General features: G+C 42.5%; 2 protein-coding genes across 2 annotated transcripts in view; one reads left to right on the top strand and one right to left on the bottom strand.

The window, feature by feature from the left end:
* The first annotated feature begins 410 nt into the window (after positions 1-410).
* On the top strand, positions 411-6704 carry dnd1 (DND microRNA-mediated repression inhibitor 1). The gene is made up of 5 exons (XM_084009700.1): positions 411-522; positions 1693-1798; positions 3990-4315; positions 5015-5147; positions 6050-6704. Exons 1-5 carry the CDS (start codon positions 502-504, stop codon positions 6571-6573), a joined length of 1110 nt encoding a protein of 369 aa, XP_083865826.1. The 5' UTR covers positions 411-501; the 3' UTR covers positions 6574-6704.
* Positions 6705-7176: 472 nt separating this feature from the next.
* myot (myotilin) overlaps positions 7177-20000 on the bottom strand; it is a 25255-nt gene continuing 12431 nt past the window's right edge. The window contains 11 exon segments of the mRNA XM_084010419.1: positions 7177-8357; positions 8807-8940; positions 9281-9446; positions 14195-14402; positions 14481-14619; positions 15281-15318; positions 16821-16913; positions 17041-17191; positions 17523-17533; positions 17535-18698; positions 19053-19254. Coding sequence (XP_083866545.1) covers positions 8209-8357; positions 8807-8940; positions 9281-9446; positions 14195-14402; positions 14481-14619; positions 15281-15318; positions 16821-16913; positions 17041-17191; positions 17523-17533; positions 17535-18698; positions 19053-19254 — 2455 coding nt within the window. The 3' untranslated portion in view covers positions 7177-8208.

The following is a 20000-nucleotide window of genomic DNA, read 5'->3' as shown; positions in this document are numbered from 1 at the left end:
TTTCATATCTTTGCGTAATTGTATTTTTTCATGCTCATTTATTCTCAAATGTTATTTGTAGCATGCCATTTCTGTGATTTATGTATTTATTATTGACAATATGACAGTATTTGAGTGTCTTTACTGTCAAAGTAAAAAAAAAGTAAAATAAAAATGAATGTCAATAATTCAAAATAAATGAACAAATAAAAGCAGTTTTGTTTCATGCTGCATGTCTTCCGTAATGTATCGTTAAAACGCACTGAACCGGACTCGGGGAACCGGACCAGGGGAACCGGGCTCGGGAAACCGGCACGAGGCTACTTTAGTCTCGGGTCGACCCACTTCCTGTAAGTCGACAAAGCGCGGTAAAACCGCGGGTCGCGAGGATGTAGCCGACGTTCCGAGCCGACCGTGAAAGCGGCCTCGCTGGCTAATCGCGTGCTCCAGGTGCGGCTCGTGACACTGACCGCCCGCGCGCACACGACGACGACGACGACGACAACAGCAGCGGCGGAGACGATGGAAAACAAGCGCAGCCAGGTAACGTTGTTTGTGTTTATCTGAACTTCGTAAACGCGAAACAAAGTTAAAACGCGACCGGCCTGTCCGCGCGACGCTTCCGGCGGCGATGCGCGCGCGCTGCGATTCCGCCACCGAACTGTTTTTCAACACGCATAGTTCGCTACGTAGCGCTACATTGTCGGCTACATATTCGGCTACATTGTCGGCTACATTGTTGCCAGGTTCGTTCGATTTAAAGTCACTTCGTCGTGTTTTTTGGCGGAAACCGTCGTTTTTCCGCTGTTGTTGCCCCCCCTGCTCCCGGTAGAGCCCCACCTGCAGCTCGTTACGGCATTAAACGCCTCGTTGGTTAAACTGGAAACCATTTACAAAGTAATAGTTTTACGCATTTAACAGGTTAACTCGGCGTGTTTCCCTCCAGAGGCCTCGTCGCTCGAGCACATTTTACTTTCGATTTGTAAGTAAAAATAGTAGCTCTGCGCAATGGGACGATATGAAAATACCACGTCACGATAATCCTGCTAAAGATAATCATCCGAATACTCATAAAACTCTTAATGACAGTCAAACGTTTCAGTAAAATGCTATTAAACGTGACCCGGTCTCATTCAGGAAGTAAGCAGACGGAGTTTGTCGGTAAACTCTCGTTCGTTTTGGCGTTCATCAAAACGTTCGTGACTCTTCGTAGCTCCTAACAGAGTCTCGTGTGTACGTAAGGAATGCTCGTACGTTGCTCATGATCTCAATACTTTACATCATATGTCATAAAAAACAAATATGTATGCTTTAATACATTAGACACTGATTCTGTTTGATCAATAATAACCGTTGGTCAAATATTGTTTTCCTTGTACCTTGAATTGAGAGGTTTTTAATGACATTTAAACAGAAACAATGTGAGTAGAAGTCTCATTTAAATGTTTATTTCCCTAAAACGCTCTTAAAGTTGCACTGATGGATATGGTGTTGCTCTGAGAGGCCTGGTTACCGATCCGGCGGCGGCGGTTTCGTGTGGAGACCATTATTGGCTCCTGCAGATTCGCTGTATTCACTCGTGAGAAGAATGTAATAAGTTTGGAAACCAGCGTCACTTTGCTTCCTTGGATTAGTCTTTATTTACTCGGTGTCATTATGATGTCTGGTTTGTGGACGTTGCTGAAACGTTGCTGAAACGGTGTTCCCCCTCAGGTGCTGAATCTGGAGCGTGTGCAGGCGCTGGAAGCCTGGCGGAAGAAGACCAACACAACGCTGACTCAAGTCAACGGCCAGAGGAAGTACGGAGGGCCGCCCGCAGGTGAGACAGGCAGCTCAGAGCAGACAGACAGATACACGGATACAAGGACTAAAAGAAGCAAACGGCAGGGCTGGTACAGGTGCTGGGAATCCTTGAAAACACTTTAATTTTAGCGTGGTGGTTTGAAAAGGTCTAGACTAAAGGTCTTGAAATGTGTGTTCTATGTGATGACATATACAGTGCCTTGAAAAAAGTATTCATACCCCTTGAACTTTTTCACATTTTGTCACTCTACAACCACAAACTTAAATGTATTTTATGTGATAGACCAACACAAAGTAACACATAATTGTGAAGTGGAACGAAAATCATACATGGTTTACAAAAATGTAAGCAAATAAAAATCTGCATTTGTATTCAGCCCCCCTGTGTCAATACTTTGTAGAGCCACCTTTCGCTGCAATTACAGCTGCAAGTCTTTTGGGGTATGTCTCTACCAGCTTTGCACATCTAGAGACTGAATTTTTTGCCCATTCTTCTTTGCAAAATAGCTCAAGCTCAGCCAGATTGGATGGAGAGCATCTGTGAGCAGAAACTTTCAAGTCTTGCAGAGATTCTCAATGGGATTTAGGTCTGGACTTTGACCGGGCCATTCTAACACATGAATATTCTTTGTTTTAAACCATTCCATTGTAGCTCTGGCTGTATGTTTAGGGTCATTGTCTTGCTGGAAGGTGAATCTCCTTCCCAGTCTCAAGTCTTTTGCAGCCTCCAACAGGTTTTCTTCCAGGATTGCCCTGTATTTAGCTCCATCCATCCTCCCATCAACTCTGACCAGCTTCCCTGTCCCTGCTGAAGAAAAGCATCCCCACAGCATGAGGCTGCCACCACCATGTTTCACAGTGGGGATGGTGTGTTCAGGGTGATGAGCAGTGTTACTTTTCCGCCACACATAGCGCTTTGCATTCAGGCCAAAAAGTTCAACTTTGGTCTCGTCTGACCAGAGCACCTTCTTCCACATGTTTGCTGTGTCCCCAACATGGCTTGTGGCGGGACTTCTTATGTCTGATTTTCAACAATGGCTTTCTTCTTGCTACTCTTCCATAAAGGCCAGATTTGTGGAGTACACGACTTATAGTTGTCCTGTGGACAGATTCTCCCACCTGAGCTGTGGATTTCTGCAACTCCTTGAGAGTGACCATGGGCCTCTTGGCAGCTTCTCTCACCAGTGCTCTCCTCGCTCGGTCTGTCAGTTTAGGTGGACGGCCATGTCTTGGTAGGTTAGCAGTTGTGGCATACTTCTTCCATTTTTGGATGATGGATTGAACAGTGCTCCTTGAGATGTTCAAAGCTTTGGATATTTTTTTATAACCTAACCCTGCTTTAAACTTCTCCACAACGTTTTCCCTGACCTGTCTGGTGAGTTCCTTGGTCTTCATGATGCTCTTTGTTGACTAGTGTTCTCTAACAAAGCACTGAGGCCTTCACAGAACAGTTGTATTTATACTGATACTAAATTACACACAGGTGGACTCTATTAACTAATTAGGTGACTTCTGAAGGCAACTGATTGCACTGCATTTTATTTAGGGGTATCAGAGTAGAGGGGGCTGAATACAAATGCACACCACACTTTTCAGATTTTTATTTGCTTAATTTTTTTTTTTTTGTAAACCATGTATCATTTTCGTTCCACTTCACAATTATGTGTTACTTTGTGTTGGTCTATCACATAAAATCTCAATAAAATACATTTAAGTTTGTGGTTGTAGAGTGACAAAATGTGAAAAAGTTCAAGGGGTATGAATACTTTTTCAAGGCACTGTATATGATAGAACAGCATTTTCTGACATTTCTGCATGAAAAATGACTTTTGATGATGAACAGACAATGAAAATAGTTGGGGATTATATTTCTGTGGATCCGTTAGTGGAATTAGTGTCTTAAACTCTCATTCTCCCTGCTGGCCACCAGGGGGTGATTCCTATCTAAGTCTATGAGAAAATGGTCCTACTTCTCTCTGCTGGCCACCAGGGGGCGACTCCTATCTGGTTGTATAGAAGTCTATCAGAAAATGGTCCTACTTCTCTCTGCTGGCCACCAGGGGGCGACTCCTCTCTGGTTGTATAGAAGTCTATGAGAAAATGGTCCTACTTCTCTCTTGATGTATTATCTCAGTAAACATTGTAAACATGAGTTTATGGTCTCAATCTCTAGTTTCACGATCACGTCCACTGCGTTGTGCCGACAGGGTGGGACGGCCCCCCCCCAGGAGCCCGCTGTGAGATCTTCATCAGCCAGATCCCGCGGGATGCCTACGAGGATCTGTTGATCCCCCTGTTCAGCTCCCCCGGGCCGCTCTGGGAGTTCCGGCTCATGATGAACTTCAGCGGCCAGAATCGCGGCTTCGCCTACGGCAAGTACGGCTCGCCGGGCGTCGCCACCGAAGCCATCCGCCTGCTGCACGGCTACACGCTGGAGCCTGGCTTCCACCTGAGCGTCCGCCGCAGCACCGAGAAGAGACACCTCTGTATCGGAGATCTGCCGGCCACCACCGGCCAGGAGGACCTGCTGCAGGTACCAAAAATCAATATCTGCTCTTTTTGAGGATTTAGCTGATATCGATAAGGATATTTTGCATCCCTAATGAATGTGCTGGTGAAAGCCTTGTATTGTACTAGCTGGTTCTGAACCAGACAAGTGTGTGTGGTGCTGTTGGTTCACTCGTTTTCAGCGTAGCCATGCAGCAGCGACGCTAACGCAGGTTGTTGTGATGCATCAGTAGTCTGGAATGAAGTGCATGTTTGTGGACTCTCTTGTTTTGATTGTTTTTTACGAAATGAGTGACATACTCGATATTGTCATTTTGCATATCGTTAAAACAACAATTAAGATATTATTGATATATATCACACACCCCACCACAGCAGCATATTGCTTAGTTTCTGTGATCTGCTTCTCCAATCTTGAGGCGTGCCGACCTTCCAGCTATTGTATTAAATCCACCGTGCCTTTATATAATCACTCTGACCCATCCCATCCCCTAGTGAAAGGGCAAGTCATTTAATACAAACGTAAAACCAACAGCTCCATTGAGTTTTATTAGAGTTGTAAAGATTTTCCTCCCGAACCTGTGCTGTCCACCGTCCTCTCTTCTAACGTAATCTTCCCATCATGGAGCTGCTAACACAAACCCAGAAGATGAAATCTGACACTCTGAATCATGTTGTGTTTGAAAACTTATGTTTGTGTCATCTTTGTCACGTTTGCTCCCAGATGCTGCGTTCGCTGGCCGACGGGGTGGAGAAGATGTTTCTGAAGGCCGAGCCTGGTATCGAGGGGATGTCTGCCATCGTCGCCTTCTCCTCCCACCATGCTGCTTCCATGGCCAAGAAGGTGCTGGTGGAGGGTAAGTGTCTTAAACTGTCGTTCTCTCTGCTGGCCACCAGGGGGCGACTCCACTCTGGTTGTATAGAAGTCTATGAGAAAATGGTCCTACTTCTCTCTACTGGCCACCAGGGGGCGACTCCACTCTGGTTGTATAGAAGTCTATGAGAAAATGTTCCTACTTCTCTCTGCTGGCCACCAGGGGGCCACTCCACTCTGGTTGTATAGAAGTCTATGAGAAAATGGTCCTACTTCTCTCTGCTGGCCACCAGGGGGCGACTCCACTCTGGTTGTATAGAAGTCTATGAGAAAATTGTCCTACTTCTCTCTGCTGGCCACCAGGGGGCGACTCCTCTCTGGTTGTATAGAAGTCTATGAGAAAATGGTCCTACTTCTCTCTGCTGGCCACCAGGGGGCGACTCCTCTCTGGTTGTATAGAAGTCTATGAGAAAATGGTCCTACTTCTCTCTTGATGTATTATCTCAGTAAACATTATCGAAGCTGAAAGAAACACTGGGTTTTTTATATTTAAATATTTTTATTTTATTTTGGAACATTATTTTGGTCTTGCAAAGACTTTATGAAATACGCCTCTCGTATAAATGTCTCGTAGTCGTTTAGAGAACCCTTACGTTTATCTTACCATCATGTGTTTAATCCTGACATCCCTCCCTGTTTTCCGCTCACGTATGACCCTTTTTATCTTCCTTTTGTTCATGAAGACGGGATGATAAATAATACTTTGATTGACGATAGGTTGTACACTTCCGTTCTTTGGTATCCGTAGTTCGACCTTCATCTCCACCTTGAAGATCATCTTTTTAAGATAAATATCTATATTTCTGCTTAATGAGAACCTTAAGTAATGAACGTTAAGAGATAAAAACAAATGGAATGAAAACCACTCTGCTTCCTCGTCCCCAGCCTTCAAGAAGTGCTTCGCGTTGAACATCTCGATCACCTGGCAGGTCGCCTCGAAGCCCAACCTGGACGAGCTGGTAGCTCTGAACAAGCCTTCAAAGACCCTCCCACCACCCCCCCTGAAGCCGCCACGCCACATCCTGAACTCCTGCCAGCTCTCTGCCCCGCCCCCTCGCATGGCCCGCCCCCCGTCCGGCCCCCTGGGCTTCTGCAGAGCGGTGGGAGGACCCTCGGCTCCCACCAGCTCCTCCCCCTCCTCCTTCCAGGGCCACCTGGTGTCTTCATCATCTGCTGTGATGCTGACGGATGTTCGCCAGCCGCTCTATGAGATTTACTACAGCCACGCCGGGCCCGATGGATTCCTCTACTTCACCTACAAGGTGCGGATCCCCGGAATAACCACGACCTTCCAAGGACGTGTCATGATCTTGCCGGGAGCCAGTGGCACCGCCATGCTGGAGGAGGCTCAGTGGGCGGCGGCCCAGCAGGTCCTGCAGAGGCTGACCAAACACCAGCTCGCCTGCTAAAACCAGCCAATCAGATGTACACTGCTGCTGCAGCCGTTTGTTTTGTCAATGATGTTATATCTCAAAATAATATGTTTAATCTTATCTGTGGTTTGTTGATTTGTGCATGCAAATTTTATTAGACAAGTTGGAGACTTGTTTGTCTTGTTAACATTTTTGTAGTTTGTTTTATGCATGTTTTTTTTTACTTTGATTTGAGTTTGATTGGTTCCTCATTTTAATAAAATGAGATTTGACATTTGATGGTGGTGTGACTTTATATGAATGTATGGAATGAAGGATTCAGACTTTTTCTTGCAGCACTAACAGAATGACAAAAACAGTGAATACAGGCTGGTTAACCGTCCACCCAAGGTAGCAGCAAGGTATCGAACCACCAGCCTTCTGATTAGAGGCAACCCGCTTTACCTCTAAGCCACAGCTGCCTGTGTCAAAAGTCCTAGTTAAATACATCGACAAGATAGAAAAAAGTCAGTTTAGTACGGTGAATAAAGATTGTATAGTATGTTGTGTAGATGACCAAAAGAAGACCAGCACAGACCAACAGCAGGTCTGAGGGTCAAGGTCTTGCTCGAGTCCTTCTCTCTGAACTACAAAAAAAAAAGCAGGAGACAAAACCAAGTCAAGTAACTTTATTCCTCATTCATACGTATTCATATGTAGATCTTACACAACAAACAATACTTGGGAGAACACACACAAACACACACTACTACAGTTCTTCTATCGGGCTCAGGTCAGAGACGAGAGTTTAGTAAATCTGCCACAGGTGCTGATCCCCTCTTCAAATGAACACAGATTAAAGAAAGAAAGCAGTTTCCTCCTCCAGTAAAGTGTATAAAGACGATCAAGTGGAAACCGAGTCGCTCTGACCGGATCTTTTCAATCCGGATCGGTTTTTAGTGTTCAGTCTTGGAGGCGGGGCATCAGCATGGCAGCCTGTATCTCTCAGTGATATGATACACAACACTGATAACTACTAACTTTATACACTTTATATCAGAAACCAACTTTAAAAACACATATTAGACCGAACCCACATCACGGCAGAGAGCTGAGCAGCGAGTAACAGAGTTCCTCTGAGTGCAGCGTCACACGACATCAGCAGCACCCGGAAACAGGGACCAGAACTCACACCCTCCTCTGAGGTCTGGGACTAGAAGGCAGGACTGAGGTCTGGGACTAGAAGGCAGGACTGAGGTCTGGGACTAGAAGGCAGGACTGAGGTCTGGGACTAGAAGGCAGGACTGATGTCTGGGACTAGAAGGCAGGACTGAGGTCTGAGACTAGCGTGTCCTGTACTCCCTGAGAGCAGGAAAGCGCCTCTACCTGCCGACTTCAATAGCGTATAATAATAATAATTTACCATTTGTGCAGTTTGAGACGTCCTGTTGGTTTTCTGGACTCGGGGGGATTTTGTGTTGCAGTATTGTAGTTGTCCGCAGGTCTACACCTGGCTCCAGGTCTACACCTGGCTGCAGGTCTACACCTGGCTCCAGGTCTACACCTGGCTGCAGATCTACACCTGGCTCCAGGTCTACACCTGGCTGCAGGTCTGACTCTCACACCGTGTCCAGGTCTATGGAGACCTCCACACACAGAGGGCAGGCACAGTGGTGACAAACATCTCGTAGTCTACAGCTCCTCACTCTCGTAGAGGGGGGCGGTGTGCTGGTGGGCGGGGCTCTCCACCGCCAGAGAGGGCACGTGGCTCAGACAGGACAGCAGCTTCAACGTCTTGGAGCCAGGGGGCGCCGTTTTCATGGGCGGGGGGGCGGCGCGAGCTGCGAGGGGGCAGAGAAGAAGAGTCAGCTTCCAGAAACGATGTACAGCTGGTTTTCTGATATGACAAGAATGCAGTTTATCTGTTGGAGCTGTGAATGTAAAACCCCTGTAGAAGCTACAGGGTCCTGCTGAACTACTGTACTCTGTCTGGGTCCTGGTCTGGTCTGTAGCGTACTCATGTGCACCAGAAGGCTCCCTCTCCACAGAGCAGATGGTGTGTCATGTGATCAAGCAGAAACCTGACTCGGCGATTAATGCCGGATTCTCGAGCAAAGCCTCACTCAACTTCATCATCAAGTTTCCCCTCGATCACATGACGCGGTGTTTGGTGGGTTCCAGGCCGGAGACGTGGACTCACTGTGGTGGAGAGGACGCTCTCCATCTGCTGTTTTACAGCCCTGGCTGCCATGGTAACCAGACAGAGAGGTAAACACAAAGGTGGACTTACTGCCGACATCCAGCCTGGCGTTGCATGTGGACATGCCGGCCTCGTTGATGGCAGACAGAGTGTACCAGCCGGCGTCCGACTTCATCACCCGCTCCAGCAACAAGCACTGCCGGCCTGAACCGTCCTGGTACAGACTGGACCAGCAGAGACAAGCCCACATAGTTATCTCATCACTAGTTAACAGCACAAAGAGTCCTGATGCAGGCGGAGCACAAATAATGGCACACGTCAAGCATTAGTACATCCTTGATTTTATATATACTGTGTGTGTTTATATATATATATAGACCTTCTCTGTGTTAACAGTAATTACATATTTTGTGGGCGAGGCCACTGGACTCAGTTACAGTGGACAGACTTCTTCTAGATCTGGTGGGAAAACCCAGTATCTCCTAAAAAGAACAACTCAAGGCTAACGGAGCTGAGATTCGTTAAGGAGGCGTTTGGGTGCATGAAGGATTTCAGGTGATCCACCTCATTCTGCTGGGGTCAATGCGCAGCATGTCTTTGTCCTTCTTCCAGAAGAGCTGTGGGGGAGGGGAGGCGTCCACTTTGCACTCTAACCTCACGGTGTCACCCTCCAGAGCTCTGGAGTTAGACATCTTCTGGACGAAGCTGGGAGGACGGAGAGCCTCCTGAGCTGCAGAGAGGGGGGGAAAAAGTCGTTGTATGTCAAAAAAGTAAAAAAATTTAATCATGTCGAAAAAAGTAAGAAAAATCATTGTATGTCAAAAAGTAACAGCATATGTCGAAATATTTTTTTTAAAAAGTCATCGTATGTCAAAAAAGTAAAAAGTCATTGTATGTCAAAAAAGTAAAAAAGTCATTGTATGTCAAAAAAGTAAAAAAAAGTCATTGTCTGTCAAAGTCATCATATGTCGAAAAAAGTAAAAAAAAAGTAATTGTATGTCAAAAAAGTAAAAAGTCATTGTATGTCAAAAAAGTAAGAAAAATCATTGTCTGTCAAAGTCATCATATGTCGAAAAAAGTAAAAAAAGTAATATTTTAAAAAAGTAATGTTTTAAAAAAGTAATTGTATGTCAAAAAGTAAAAAAGTCATCGTATGTCAGAAAAGTAAAAAAGTCATCGTATGTCGTAAAAAGTAAAAAAGTCATCGTATGTCGTAAAAAGTAAAAAAAGTCATCGTATGTTGTAAAAAGTAAAAAAGTCATCATATGTCAGAAAAGTAAAAAAGTCATCGTATGTCAGAAAAGTAAAAAAGTCATTGTATGTCTTAAAAAGTAAAAAAAAGTCATCGTATGTTGTAAAAAGTAAAAAAGTCATCGTATGTTGTAAAAAGTAAAAAAGTCATCGTATGTCAGAAAGTAAAAAAAGTCATTGTATGTCAAAAAAGTAAAAAGTCATCGTATGTCAAAAAAGTACGAAAAATCATTGTCTGTCAAATAGTCATCATATGTCGAAAAAGGTAAAAAAAAGTTGTCGAAAAAAGTAAAAAAGTTATTGTATGTCAAAAAGTAACAGCATATGTCGAAATATTTTTTTTTTAAAGTCATCGTATGTCAAAAAAGTAAAGAAGTCATCGTATGTTGTAAAAAGTAAATAAGTCATCGTATGTTGTAAAAAGTAAAAGTAATCGTATGTCGTAAAAAGTAAAAAAAGTCATTGTATGTTGTAAAAAGTAAAAAAGTCATCGTATGTTGTAAAAAGTAAAAAAGTAATCGTGTCAGAAAAGTTAAAAAGTCATTGTTTGTCGTAAAAAGTCACCGTATGCCGTAAAAAAAGTAATTGTATGTCAAAAAAGTAAAAAGTCATCGTATGTCAAAAAACTAAAAAAAGTCATTGTATGTCAGAAAAGTAAAAAAGTAATCGTATGTCAAAAAAGTAATCGTATGTCGTAAAAAGTAAAAAAAAGTCATCGTATGTTGTAAAAAGTAAATAAGTCATCGTATGTCAGAAAAGTAAAAAAGTCATTGTATGTCAGAAAAGTAAAAAAGTAATCGTATGTCAAAAAAGTAATCGTATGTCATAAAAAGTTAAAAAAAAAGTAATCGTATGTTGTAAAAAGTAAAAAAGTCATCGTATGTCAGAAAAGTAAAAAAGTCATCGTATGTCGTAAAAAGTAAAAAAAGTAATCGTATGTTGTAAAAAGTAAAAAAGTCATCGTATGTCAGAAAAGTAAAAAAGTCATCGTATGTCAAAAAAGTAATCGTATGTCGTAAAAAGTAAAAAAAAGTAATCGTATGTTGTAAAAAGTAAATAAGTCATCGTATGTCAGAAAAGTAAAAAAGTCATCGTATGTCAGAAAAGTAAAAAAGTAATCGTATGTCAAAAAAGTAATCGTATGTCATAAAAAGTAAAAAAAAAGTAATCGTATGTTGTAAAAAGTAAAAAAGTCATCGTATATCAGAAAAGTAAACAAGTCATTGTATGTCTTAAAAAGTAAAAAAAAAGTAATCGTATGTTGTAAAAAGTAAAAAAGTCATCGTATGTCAGAAAAGTAAAAAAGTCATCGTATGTCTTCAAAAGTGAAAAAAAGTAATCGTATGTTGTAAAAAGTAAAAAAGTCATTGTATGTTATAAAAAGTAAAAAAAAGTCATCGTATGTCGTAAAAAGTAAAAAAGTCACCGTATGCCGTAAAAAGTAAAAAAAAGTCATTGTATGTCAAAAAAGTAAAAAAAGTCATTGTATGTCAAAAAACTAAAAAAAGTCATCGTATGTCAGAAAAGTAAAAAAGTAATCGTATGTCGTAAAAAGTGAAAAAAGTCATTGTATGTTGTAAAAAGTAAAAAAGTCATAGAATGTCAGAAAAGTAAAAAAGTCATTGTATGTCAAAAAAGTAATCGTATGTCAGAAAAGTAAACAAGTCATCGTATGTCTTAAAAAGTAAAAAAAAGTAATCGTATGTTGTAAAAAGTAAAAAAGTCATCGTATGTTGTAAAAAGTAAAAAAGTCATCGTATGTCAGAAAAGTAAACAAGTCATCGTATGTCTTAAAAAGTAAAAAAAGTAATCGTATGTTGTAAAAAGTCAAAAAGTCATCGTATGTTGTAAAAAGTAAAAAAGTCATCGTATGTCGTAAAAAGTAAAAAGAAGTCATCGTATGTTGTAAAAAGTAAAAAAGTCATCGTATGTCAGAAAAGTAAAAAAGTCATTGTATGTCAAAAAAGTCATCGTATGTCATAAAAAGTTAAAAAAAAGTAATCGTATGTTGTAAAAAGTAAAAAAGTCATCGTATGTCAGAAAGTAAAAAAAGTAATTGTATGTCAAAAAAGTAAAAAGTCATCGTATGTCAAAAAAGTAAGAAAAATCATTGTCTGTCAAATAGTCATCATATGTCGAAAAAGGTAAAAAAAGTTGTTGAAAAAAGTAAAAAAGTTATTGTATGTCAAAAAGTAACAGCATATGTCGAAATATATTTTTTTTAAACTCATCGTATGTCAAAAAAGTAAAAAAGTCATCGTATGTTGTAAAAAGTAAATAAGTCATCGTATGTTGTAAAAAGTAAAAAAGTAATCGTATGTCGTAAAAAGTAAAAAAAGTCATTGTATGTTGTAAAAAGTAAAAAAGTCATCGTATGTCAGAAAAGTAAAAAAGTCATTGTATGTCAAAAAAGTAATCGTATGTCATAAAAAGTTAAAAAAAGTAATCGTATGTTGTAAAAAGTAAAAAAGTCATCGTATGTCAGAAAAGTAAAAAAGTCATTGTATGTCAAAAAAGTCATCGTATGTCATAAAAAGTAAAAAAAAGTAATCGTATGTTGTAAAAAGTAAAAAAGTCATCGTATGTTGTAAAAAGTAAAAAAGTCATTGTATGTCAGAAAAGTAAAAAAAGTCATTGTATGTCAAAAAAGTAAAAAAGTCATCGTATGTCAAAGTCATCGTATGTCGTAAAAAGTAAAAAAAGTCATCGTATGTTGTAAAAAGTAAAAAAGTCATCGTATGTCAGAAAAGTAAAAAAGTCATCGTATGTCGTAAAAAAAAAAGTCATCGTATGTTGTAAAAATGAAAAAAGTCATCGTATGTTGTAAAAAGTAAAAAAGTCATTGTATGTCGTAAAAAGTAAAAAAAGTCATCGTATGTTGTAAAAAGTAAAAAAGTCATCGTATGTCAGAAAAGTAAAAAAGTCATTGTATGTCAAAAAAGTCATCGTATGTCATAAAAAGTAAAAAAAAGTAATCGTATGTCATAAAAAGTAAAAAAAAGTCATCGTATGTTGTAAAAAGTAAAAAAGTCATCGTATGTCAGAAAAGTAAAAAAGTCATCGTATGTCGTAAAAAAAAAAGTCATCGTATGTTGTAAAAATTAAAAAAGTCATCGTATGTTGTAAAAAGTAAAAAAGTCATTGTATGTCGTAAAAAGTAAAAAAAGTCATCGTATGTTGTAAAAAGTAAAAAAGTCATCGTATGTCAGAAAAGTAAAAAAGTCATTGTATGTCAAAAAAGTCATCGTATGTCATAAAAAGTAAAAAAAAGTAATCGTATGTTGTAAAAAGTAAAAAAGTCATCGTATGTTGTAAAAAGTAAAAAAGTCATTGTATGTCAGAAAAGTAAAAAAAGTCATTGTATGTCAAAAAAGTAAAAAAGTCATCGTATGTCAAAGTCATCGTATGTCGTAAAAAGTAAAAAAAGTCATCGTATGTTGTAAAAAGTAAAAAAGTCATCGTATGTCAGAAAAGTAAAAAAGTCATCGTATGTCGTAAAAAAAAAAGTCATCGTATGTTGTAAAAATTAAAAAAGTCATCGTATGTTGTAAAAAGTAAAAAAGTCATTGTATGTCGTAAAAAGTAAAAAAAGTCATCGTATGTTGTAAAAAGTAAAAAAGTCATCGTATGTCAGAAAAGTAAAAAAGTCATTGTATGTCAAAAAAGTCATCGTATGTCATAAAAAGTAAAAAAAAGTAATCGTATGTCATAAAAAGTAAAAAAAAGTCATCGTATGTTGTAAAAAGTAAAAAAGTCATCGTATGTCAGAAAAGTAAAAAAGTCATTGTATGTCAAAAAAGTAAAAAAAAAGTAATCATGTCGGAAAAAGTAAGAAAAATCATTGTCTGTCAAAAAGTCATCATATGTCGAAAAAGGTAAAAAAAAGTTATGTCGAAAAAAGTAAAAAAGTAATATTTAAAAAAAGTAATTGTATGTCAAAAAGTAACAGCATATGTTGAAATATTTTTTTTTTAAAGTCATCGTATGTCAAAAAAGTAAAAAAAAGTCATCGTATGTTGTAAAAAGTAAAAAAAAGTCATCGTATGTTGTAAAAAGTAAAAAAGTCATCATATGTCAGAAAAGTAAAAAAGTCATCGTATGTCAGAAAAGTAAAAAAGTCATTGTATGTCAGAAAAGTAAAAAGTCTTCGTATCGTATGTTGGAAAGTGTCCTACGACCTGGCACAGTAGAACATGTGTTGATCCACCATGTGGATCCGATCTTTACCCAACACGTCCAGCCTCATGCTGAATCTGCCCTCGCCCGCTCGGTTCTTGGCCACGCACTCGTAGACGCCGGCGTGGTGCACCGTCACGATCTCGATGATGAACGAGTGCATGCCTTTCTCACACACCAGCATCTTGTGGTAGTCGTCGGGCCTGATGGCCTTCCCGTCCAGGTACCAGCACACGTCTGGCGTGGGGAGGCCTCCCACCTGGGGGCGCCATTGGGAGGAGTTACGACCTTGTACAACGGCTCGGTGTATTTATCTTTGTGTGTGTGTGTGTGTCACCTTGAAGTCGATCCTGCAGAAGCGACCCTCCTCCACGGTGAGGTCAGCAGGGACCTGCAGGAAGCGAGGAGCGTAACACTTCTCCTGGATGGCTGAGCCCTCGTTCCCCCTCTCATCGGTCCCAGAGTGGCGTCGCCCCCTGCAGGGGCGGAGAGGAATTATTATTGTATTGGATGTAAGATTTTATCTGTGACGGCGTATTTGGGCCACTGTAGAAAAAAATAATAAAAATTGAGCCATGAGAGGGCGGTATTATTTTTCAAATTATTAATCTAGCGATTATTCTTATGATTAATCGACTAAACAATTACTTTTTTCCATTAATCCAAGAATTTATTTTTCAGCTAACGTCCCATGAATGTACGTATTCATGTTCTAATGAATCATCCCAACGTGTGACATCACCTCGTTAAGGTCCTTAGGGTGATGATGGTGATGCTTATTCATATGAGGACAAACTGGCATCTTATGGGTGTTTATCGATCGGGCCGGTTGGGCTAAGATGCTAGCGGTAGCTTTCACTTGTTGTCATAGCAACGGCAAACATTGGGTGTTTATATCGGCTATATATATTTATAAACTCACACATTTGTCACTGATTCCCCCTGAATATCGCCCCCTCTCTCGGCTCTGGTTTTTATATCTTTTTTGCTACAGGTCCTGATACTCCGTCATATTTTATCACTGGTCGAAACAAAAACAAGTTGTTTCCATTATCGGGATAATTTCATGAATGAGTCACAAGTGACTTGGAAAAGGCCGGTTGGCTTGTTATCATGATAACTGATGATGGTATTTACCAGAGTCCTCCGGTGTGTCTTCCTTCTGGTGAATCTGGCTGCAACACAAAGATCAGCAGAGAGGTGATCGCAGGTTCAACCATTCCAGTCTGCCTGTGTGTCTGTGTGTCTGTGTGTGTGTGTGTGTCTGTGTGTGTGTCTGTGTGTCTGTGTGTGTGTCTGTGTGTGTGTGTCTGTGTGTGTGTGTGTGTGTGTGTGTGTGTGTCTGTGTGTGTGTGTGTGTGTGCCTTGTGTGTGTCTGCGTGTGTGTGTGTGTGTGTGTGTCTGTGTGTGTGTGTGTGTGTGTGTGTCTGTGTGTGTGTGTGTGTGTGTGTGTGTGTGTGTGCCTTGTGTGTGTCTGCGTGTGTGTGTGTGTGTGTCTGTGTGTGTGTGTGTGTGTGTGTGTGTGTGTCTGTGTGTCTGTGTGTGTGTCTGTGTGTGTGTGTGTGTGTGTGTGTGTGTGCCTTGTGTGTGTCTGTGTGTGTGTGTGTGTGTGTGTGTCTGTGTGTGTGTGTGTGTGTGTGTGTGCCTTGTGTGTGTCTGTGTGTGTGTGTGTCTGTGTGTGTGTGTGTGTGTGTCTGTGTGTGTTCTAACACAGTAGTTCTGTTGTCCTCATTCTCAGAAAGGAGGCAAGAAATAGCCACTGACAAATGTGTGTGTGTGTGTGTGTGTGTGTGTGTGTGTGTGTGTGTGTGTGAGAGAGAGAGAGAGAGAGTATGTGAGTGTGTGTGAGTGAGAGAGAGTGTATGTGTGTTTGTTGTATGTGAAAGGGGAGAGAATAGATGGTGCAAAGCCCTGTGAGGGGCAGAGGCTTTTTAGACAGAACAACCCCCCCCTACACACACACACACACACACACACACACACACACACACACACACACACACACACACACACACACACACACACACACACACACACACACACACACACACACACACACACACACACCAGGAGGCCCCGACAGGGAAACTGCCTCCCTGTGCAGCCATTCAGACCCAAACGTAATGATGTTTGGACTTCAATGGAAGCTGATGAGGGTCAGTAACACACTCACCAGTAACACACAGCAGTAACACACACACCAGTAACACACACCAGTAACACACATCAGTAACACACACCAGTAACACACACCAGTAACACACATCAGTACAATCTGAAACACACAACATTTACCAAACAACAAGGTCTCTGCTGTATTTATGTCTAGATGACCTTATTTGGAGTGTTGATGGAGCAGCTACAATGTTAGCGTAGCCTAGCACCATCAACCAGACTCCATTCAGAAAACCAGCGTTTTAACAGTAGTTATCTTGTGGTCTTGCAGACAGACCTAACAAAGCATGACTCAGCACTTTTTACTGATCACCATCATGATGGAGTTATTTCAGCAGCCTTTTCATCTGGTTATTGATATTAAATCACAGATCAATACTTTATTCTGGTCCTCTAGCTGTGGTGAACCAGCCTACGGGAGGCGTACATTCACTCCACCTTTGGTGTGATTTGTGTAATAGTGGTGATGTCCACTCTCTGAATGAGCAGGTCTGTGTCGTACCTGGTCCAGGTGGGATTCTGAGAGCCCGTCTTGGTCCGACATGTTGTCGGGACCCAGCAGCCTGCGAGCCATTCGCTCCTCATAGGACAGTTTCTGTTGGACAGTTAAGATGTTAGATTGTAAACTACTGTAATGATGCACTTTGTCACATTTAAAACACACACACAGTGTGTATGTGGTATAGGATGGAGTGTTGTTGTTTCTTTTTATTCGTTCACACCTGGCTGTTCCTCCTCCTGGCCTCCTTGGAGCGCAGCTTCTTCTCCAGGTCCTGGATCAGGGCGTCTTTGGAGCCCTGGATGTCTTCGTCGGTGGAGCGGGAGGATGAAGGCCGAGGGGCTACGGACTTCTTCAGGACGGGCTTGGGAAGGCTGGGGAGGAACGACATCAACCACTAGTATAATCAACTTCACTCATGAGAGGACAAATACACGCTAAAGAACCAGGCTTCCTTCTCTTTGAAGGTTCTTCTCAATCATCCAGGTGTTATGAAGTCACATGGATTTAGACATTTAGCCATTAATCTTTACTTCTTCAATGTTGGTATTCATTCCCAGGAGGTGAAAGGTCATAGCAAGTATTCATCCAATCAGAGGCAAACATGAGAACATGGTTCAGTCTGGTGGAAAACAGGGTCTGAGTGTCTTTTATTTATTAAAGAATGATTAAAGGAGCTGAAAGGAAGCTTGCACTCTGACTCACATGCTGGGCGGGTCCTTTGTAGCCGGCAGGCAACGAGACGACGGCAGGAGCAACTCTGTTCTGACCGTTGGGAGTGATGTGCTGGGGCAGAGAGGAGGCGGGGGGGGAGGTGGGGGAGTGAGGGTGGGAAGGTGACACTGGGAGAGGCTGCTGATGGAAGGAGGAAGGAGAAGGGGGGGGGCCCATTGCGAGGAAGGGGCTGGAGGCGGAGCGGGAGGGGTGAGACTGGGGGAGGCTGGAGTTGGGAGACAGCTTGGAGGAGGAGAAAGGGGAGAAGGCGGACTTGGAGGGCAGCACGGAGCAGAGGAAAGCAGCGGGCGCCGACATGGCGTCCTGATTGGCAGGCAGGGTGGCGCTGCCGAGGCCGGTGGCGCTGGGGATGCTGGGGGTGAGGGTGATGGTGGAGCGCATGGTGGTGCGGGGGAGGGAGGACGAGGAGGCGGTGGTGACGGGGTGAGGAGGGGTGGTGAAGGGATGAGGACGGGTGGTGGAGGGATGAGGAGAAGGTGCAGCGGAGGGGTTAGGAGGTGTAGCAGAGGGGTGAGGAGGAGGTGCAGCGGAGGGGTGAGATGGGGCAGTGGAGGGGTGAGGAGGAGGTGCAGCGGAGGGGTTAGGAGGTGTAGCAGAGGGGTGAGGAGGAGGTGCAGCGGAGGGGTGAGATGGGGCAGTGGAGGGGTGAGGAGGAGGTGCAGCGGAGGGGTTAGGAGGTGTAGCAGAGGGGTGAGGAGGAGGTGCAGCGGCAGCGGAGGAGGCCGGGGTGGAAATTGGAGAGCTGAGACTTGATGAGGAGGAGGAGGACTTGCTTGTGCCGTTGGCCTGGATCTGGATCTGGGTCTGGGTCTGGATCTGGATCTGGGTCTGGGCGACAGACTGGGTCTGGTTCTGACTGAGGCTGAGTGACTGGAACTGGGTCTGTGACGAGGACTTGGTGTTTGAAAAAGCCTGAGTCATCTTTGCATGACTCGGCGTCTCCGTGGCAGCTGGACTGTTGAGGTTCTGGTGGGAACTGGTCTGGTTCTCCTGGGCCTCCCTCAGAACACTCTCATAGCTGGGCGCCTGAAAGCTGGGCTGTGATTGGATGAAGTGCCTCGGCCGTGCGTAGTTGAAGGCACTGGGAGGGAAGGAAGGCAGGTCCGGCAGGTTCATGGTGTCTCCTGACTGGGAGGACTGGGAGGACTGGGAGGGGGACAACATGCATTTACTTATTCATACACTTCTTTAATCCCACATGCTGCTCATTTAGACAACACATAACACAATGTTATATTTCTGTAGTTAAAAATGTAAACGTCTTACGGGATAAAACATCTGGGTGGAGATTTATTACAAATACATATTAAAGCTTCTAATCAATCATTCAGTTGTTGTGAACGCTGCAGAAAAACGCATTCAGAAACAATACAATAGCTATAAACAGACTCCTAAGTATAATATAGTAGTATAATAAGAGAATACTGCAGATGCCGTTTATTTCTTATTATGTTTATTATCCTGTTGAACCTTTGAACTACAACACGGAAACGTTCTTACGCTGAAGCTGAGCTTGCTGGGGGAGAACAGTTTGGGTGTTTGGCTTTTGTCCTGGACTTGTGTGTGAGACGGGGGGGAGAGCGGAGGGCTCGGCGTACGGGCTCGGACGGTGACGGCCGGTGACCTTTGGCCCTCTGAGCTCAGCACGCTTTCCTCCTCGCTGTGACCGAAGAGGTGGTCGGCTGGCTGAGGCTCTGGGAAACTGACAAGAACACAAGGCAAGAGTTTAATTCATAATAATAATAATTCCCCCTTAAACTGTTATTCTAGGGAAGAATGTTGTTGCCGTGACGGCGGTCTAGTCTGGGTCAAGCAGGAGCAGAATGACAACTTCCACTTGTCCTGATCCCCTGAGGATCACCATCAGCTGACCTTTAGTGTGTCCGACACCGAGGCTTCTAAAAGATGGATGATGTGTGTCGTTGGATTCATGGATCATCCAGATTATTAGAATTAGGATTAACAATTATCCAACCAGCTAAAACTACAATACTGCTGCAAAAATACTGTGATATGTGATTTTCTCCATTTTGCCCCAGGCGTGATCTTACAATATGTTGGTGACTTACATGTCATACAAATAGGATTGTAATGGGAGTGATAAAAAAAAAACACGCACAATAAATTGATTGTGGTTCATTTCCATTATCATTAAATATCGTCGAGACTGGCTTTAAAAAGCTGCTGGCTGGATTTGTAATGTCTTCATCCCTTATTCATGCAAGGAGACCTTACAAAAGATGTCTCATCTGTGACATAATCAAAATACTGATTCATATTATTGTGTCACATCAGACGGAGAAAAAGATCTCCCTGCATAAATCAATGATAAATACATTTAAAAAACTCCATTTTCTATCTTGCATATTTATAATTTTTCTGATGATGGAAAATCACCACGGTCAACTTATTGTGAGTTTATTCATCACGTTCTTCAGCAGCCAAAAT

The sequence above is a fragment of the Eutrigla gurnardus genome (genome assembly GCF_963514095.1).
Source record: "Eutrigla gurnardus genome assembly, chromosome: 5".
In the NCBI taxonomy this organism is placed as follows: Eukaryota; Metazoa; Chordata; class Actinopteri; order Perciformes; family Triglidae; genus Eutrigla; species Eutrigla gurnardus.
This window is presented reverse-complemented; position numbering and strand designations above follow the sequence as displayed.

Coding starts and splice junctions, on each gene's coding strand:
- dnd1 (XM_084009700.1), top strand. CDS start 502: ATGGAAAACAAGCGCAGCCAG. Junction 523..1,692: donor TGGAAAACAAGCGCAGCCAG/GTAACGTTGTTT, acceptor GTTCCCCCTCAG/GTGCTGAATCTGGAGCGTGT. Junction 1,799..3,989: donor GTACGGAGGGCCGCCCGCAG/GTGAGACAGGCA, acceptor TTGTGCCGACAG/GGTGGGACGGCCCCCCCCCA.